Source organism: Austrofundulus limnaeus, unplaced genomic scaffold, assembly GCF_001266775.1.
Source record: "Austrofundulus limnaeus strain Quisiro unplaced genomic scaffold, Austrofundulus_limnaeus-1.0 Scaffold212, whole genome shotgun sequence".
Lineage (NCBI taxonomy): Eukaryota > Metazoa > Chordata > Actinopteri > Cyprinodontiformes > Rivulidae > Austrofundulus > Austrofundulus limnaeus.
In genome coordinates, this window is record NW_013952614.1 from 999,021 (window position 1) to 1,002,912 (window position 3,892).

The 3,892-nt window shown below is 38.1% G+C and overlaps 1 protein-coding gene across 1 annotated transcript in view; it reads left to right on the plus strand.

Moving 5' to 3' along the window:
• Positions 1–3,892, plus strand: part of LOC106525115 (CMP-N-acetylneuraminate-beta-galactosamide-alpha-2,3-sialyltransferase 1) — a 20,408-nt gene that overhangs the window by 13,787 nt on the left and 2,729 nt on the right. The window contains exon 6 of the mRNA XM_014019227.1: positions 3,245–3,351. Within this exon, the coding sequence (XP_013874681.1) occupies positions 3,245–3,351 (107 nt within the window). The remainder of the gene's footprint in view (positions 1–3,244; positions 3,352–3,892) is intronic.

Here is a 3,892-nt window from a genome sequence, read left to right on the forward strand (position 1 = left end):
ATATACATTCATATACATTCCCCCCTTTTTGGAGGTCATCACCTGTCCATGGTGATGAAATGCAACACAAAATGGGAACCTCAAAATGTCTTTGATCTTAAGTAATCCAATTGGTGAACAGGGATAATCCAAATGGTATTCCAAACTCAGAACTTGGCATAACAAAAGTGTCCTTCTCGGAGAAGAAAGAAAATCTTATGTTAAAATTACAACTTCTTAATGCGACCATTTATTTACATAATCAAACAAAATCACTACAGTACACTTAATTGTGAGCAATCAATTTCCTTTAAAAGGTTAAGAATCAATAAAAATCCAGAAAGTGTCTAAACTTGATTGTTCATCAATTCAACACTTAAAATAGACAGCAAATATCCAGCTAGACGTTGAATACCAGACATTTGAGGCGAATAACTTTGGTTGGCAAGGTAAGGGTTTAAGAGAAATGAGGAAAGCAAGATAACAGTTAGTTCCTAACTTATAATCTTATCTTTATTAAATGTAATGKGAGAACCAGAAGAGCAGCGTCTCCTGCTTGACATCCATCAGACCAGCAACACTTAGTAACAAAGCCAGCAATACCTTTGAAGATGATGTGGGTCACCTGTCCAGGTATTCGGGAAGGTCAACGGTCGGTACAGAAAATCCGTTTAGATTTTCCAACTTGGTAGTGATCCTCCGGTGAGTTACTTTCCAGCGTCAGCTTAAGTCCATGTCAGTTGTAATGAAGAGGTCAGGCTCACTGGATCTCGATTCCAAAATAAGACTGTCTTCCCAAAGGAAGTCAAGACAACGTTGCTTTCGAGCTTTGGACTCTTGTTTTGGGCACAACATGGGTTGTGTCCCGCGGCTGTTTAGGTTCCCTGTGGGCGATAAAGGGTCAAACCTACAGCCAAAACGCTGTTTCTCCAGGGAGAAAACAGCTGATGTTGTTGTGGACGGCAAGGAGGTCCGTCTCTCTCTACTCTCCATGCAGAAACTGTTAGTTACTAAAGAACAAGGTTTTTTAAGTTCCGCCCGCATGGTGAGGTTAGTACAGGAAGATTAGGAAAATGTTAGAAGAAGTTGCAAAGGCCAGACTTGTCTAAGATAATTATTGCTTCTGTGTAGTTCAGAAACAAAACATATCATGACCTGTTTAGTTATTTTCTGATAAGAACTCTTTAAAAACAACTGAAAGAATGAATCACTTCAAACTCAAACATTTGCAATATGATTCAAACAAATACTTTGTTTCATCAAAACTTAAACCACAATGATTAGTTAAGTTAAGTAAGATTTGTTGCACAGAAATTCCATACATAGCTGAAATCAAACTGAGGGAGAAAATATATGTGTTCTCGTTTTTCTCCTGTAACTTGATAAACATTGTTTGATGACCAGTCATGGCCTAAATTAAGTTCTAAGTGGAAAATAGTTTTTTTTTCCCTTTAAAGGCCCATCAGATGTCTGAGGTCCAAGACAGTTTCTTTGATTATTTCACTCGAGGTGACCCCTACAATAGCAAAAAGTCAAAATGCCAGTTCAGTCAAGTAAAGTTGGCTAAGCTGTTGGGCTTTAAAGGGGGCATTTTAATAAACATTTTGCTATAATCCCATTGATCCCCTTAGGTAAATGTCTTATAGTTTTGTATGCATTTATCTACATGGTTTGATGTATGGATGTCATTGTGCATTAATCCCAGTTGAGCTGCACGTATATATTTTTGGATGGAATTTTTCAAACTTAAAAAAGTCAATGCAACTCAAAAAATGTGACGGGGACTGATCGAAGATTAATTTTTATGCTCAGGCCATAAAACTTCATGACAAATTGTACACAAACAACTAACACTGTGAACATCTAAACTCATCAATGTTCAGTACACCTCCACCGTCATCTCAGTATCTCTAACTTTGGGTCACACAACCACTGAACTTTAACTGCTACATTTGTAGCAGAGTGGTTAGGCGAGTCGTCCTGGAAACGGAAGGTCACCGGTTCGATCCCCTGTCCAGCTGTCTCAGTTGTTGTGTCCTTGGGCAAGATACTTAACCCCAATGCCTCTGATGTGTGTCCCATCAGTGTATGAATGTGATTGGCACTGATTAGTCTCCATAGATGATTGTACATGTTAGCTTTGTAGGAGATTTGATAGAGTTCTGTGTGAATGGGTAAATGAGGACACAGATTGTAGTGTGAAGCGCTTTGAGTATACTGGTTGAGTAGAAAGACGCTATATACAAGTACAGTCCATTACCATTTTAAATCCCAAATCTGTATCCCTTACTAGTCCACTAATACTTACATTGGGACATGCCATACATCCATCCAGCCATCCATCCATCCATCCATCTCTGCTTCTTCCTTTCAGGGTCACTGGTGCCAACAGTCACAGTGTGAGGTGCGGGGTACACCCTGGACAGGTTATAAATCCATCACAGGGAGAACATACTGTCTCAAAGTAGAATATTCTTCTCATTATGCCACTTTCGGCCCAAATCAGATGTTTATGATTCCATCTACCTTAACTAAAATGCTAATTCTAGCTACAGAAAAGCAAACCCACAGCATGATGCTGCCACCACCGTGTTTTACTGTGATGTTCTTTTTGTGATGCACAGTCCTTCTATGGCACTTTTGGGAAGCGTGGCTGAAAAGTCTAACTTTGTTCTCATTAGACCACAACACATTTTCTCAACAGCATTTGATTTAGTCAGGTGTTTTTTGGAAAGAAAATAAAAGCAACCATACCCCAATGTCCAGATCTTTTGTGAATACAGGAAACTGTTGTCACATGTACACAACCAGAACCTGTCAGAACTTTCTATTTCTTCAGCGTTGCTGTTGATGTCTCCAAGTTTCTGTAGTATCACTGTCGTTTTATATTTTCTTCATTTACTCATGTTTGTTTTCACTGTGCTCCATGATTTACAATTTAACGCCAAGTCCATGTTTGTTTTTAACATGAGATCTTCAAGACGCTTTGTAAATTGCTTCAAATAATAGTTTAGGTTGTGCAAACTTACGTATGTAACCAGTTTAGACAAAAGGAACAAGCGTGGCCAGAGCATCTTTGCACTGACATTATAAAGTAATGAGTTATGTTGTTTGTTGGATAAATTTGCAACTTGACAAGAAAAAGAGGGCATGTAGAAGTGACAAATAGAGCAAAGCATGAGGATCTCAGGTCACTGATGACAGAAACATGACTCAGCAAACTGTCATTGCTTATTAAACACATTTTTTGTTTCTTTGTTTTTAGGTTCATGTATTTGGCTATGGTGCAGACAGCGATGGAAACTGGAGTCATTACTGGGAAAAACTCTCAAACAAAAATTTTAAAACTGGATTTCATGCTGGACAACAAGAGTATGCAGTTATACAGCAGCTGGCCAGTGAAAAATCTATTGTGTTTTATAAAGGCTGGTTAGTTTCCTCATAAGGAAAGTCATGCTCATTATGGGGCTGAAACAATGAAGTTATGAAGTTAAGCAAACTGTGACTATTAGTGATTTTCACGAGTGTTAAATTTTGTCTAAAATGATCTTATTTTTATATTCTTCTTCAATATTTTCATTTTTGAGTTACATTTATTCTCATTATTGCTGGCCAAAACTATGCTTCAATTGTCCTGATGCATCTCAGTAATCCAGGTAAAAAATCAAAAAGAAAAAAATTGTGTTGGTCTTCTGGACGGGTTCTTCTCTAATGAAACATTTCGTCTCTTCTCCAAGGGACTTCTTCAGTCTGTTTCAGGCAAAATTCAGGCTTTTAAGCCCTGCCTCCATTTGACTGATACTCACATCACATGCCTATCGTTGACACCTAATTAACACACCTGGGTTAAAATTAAAGCCCAGGAAGTCCAACATTTCACTGATCACATCAACTCTGTGGATGAATATATTAA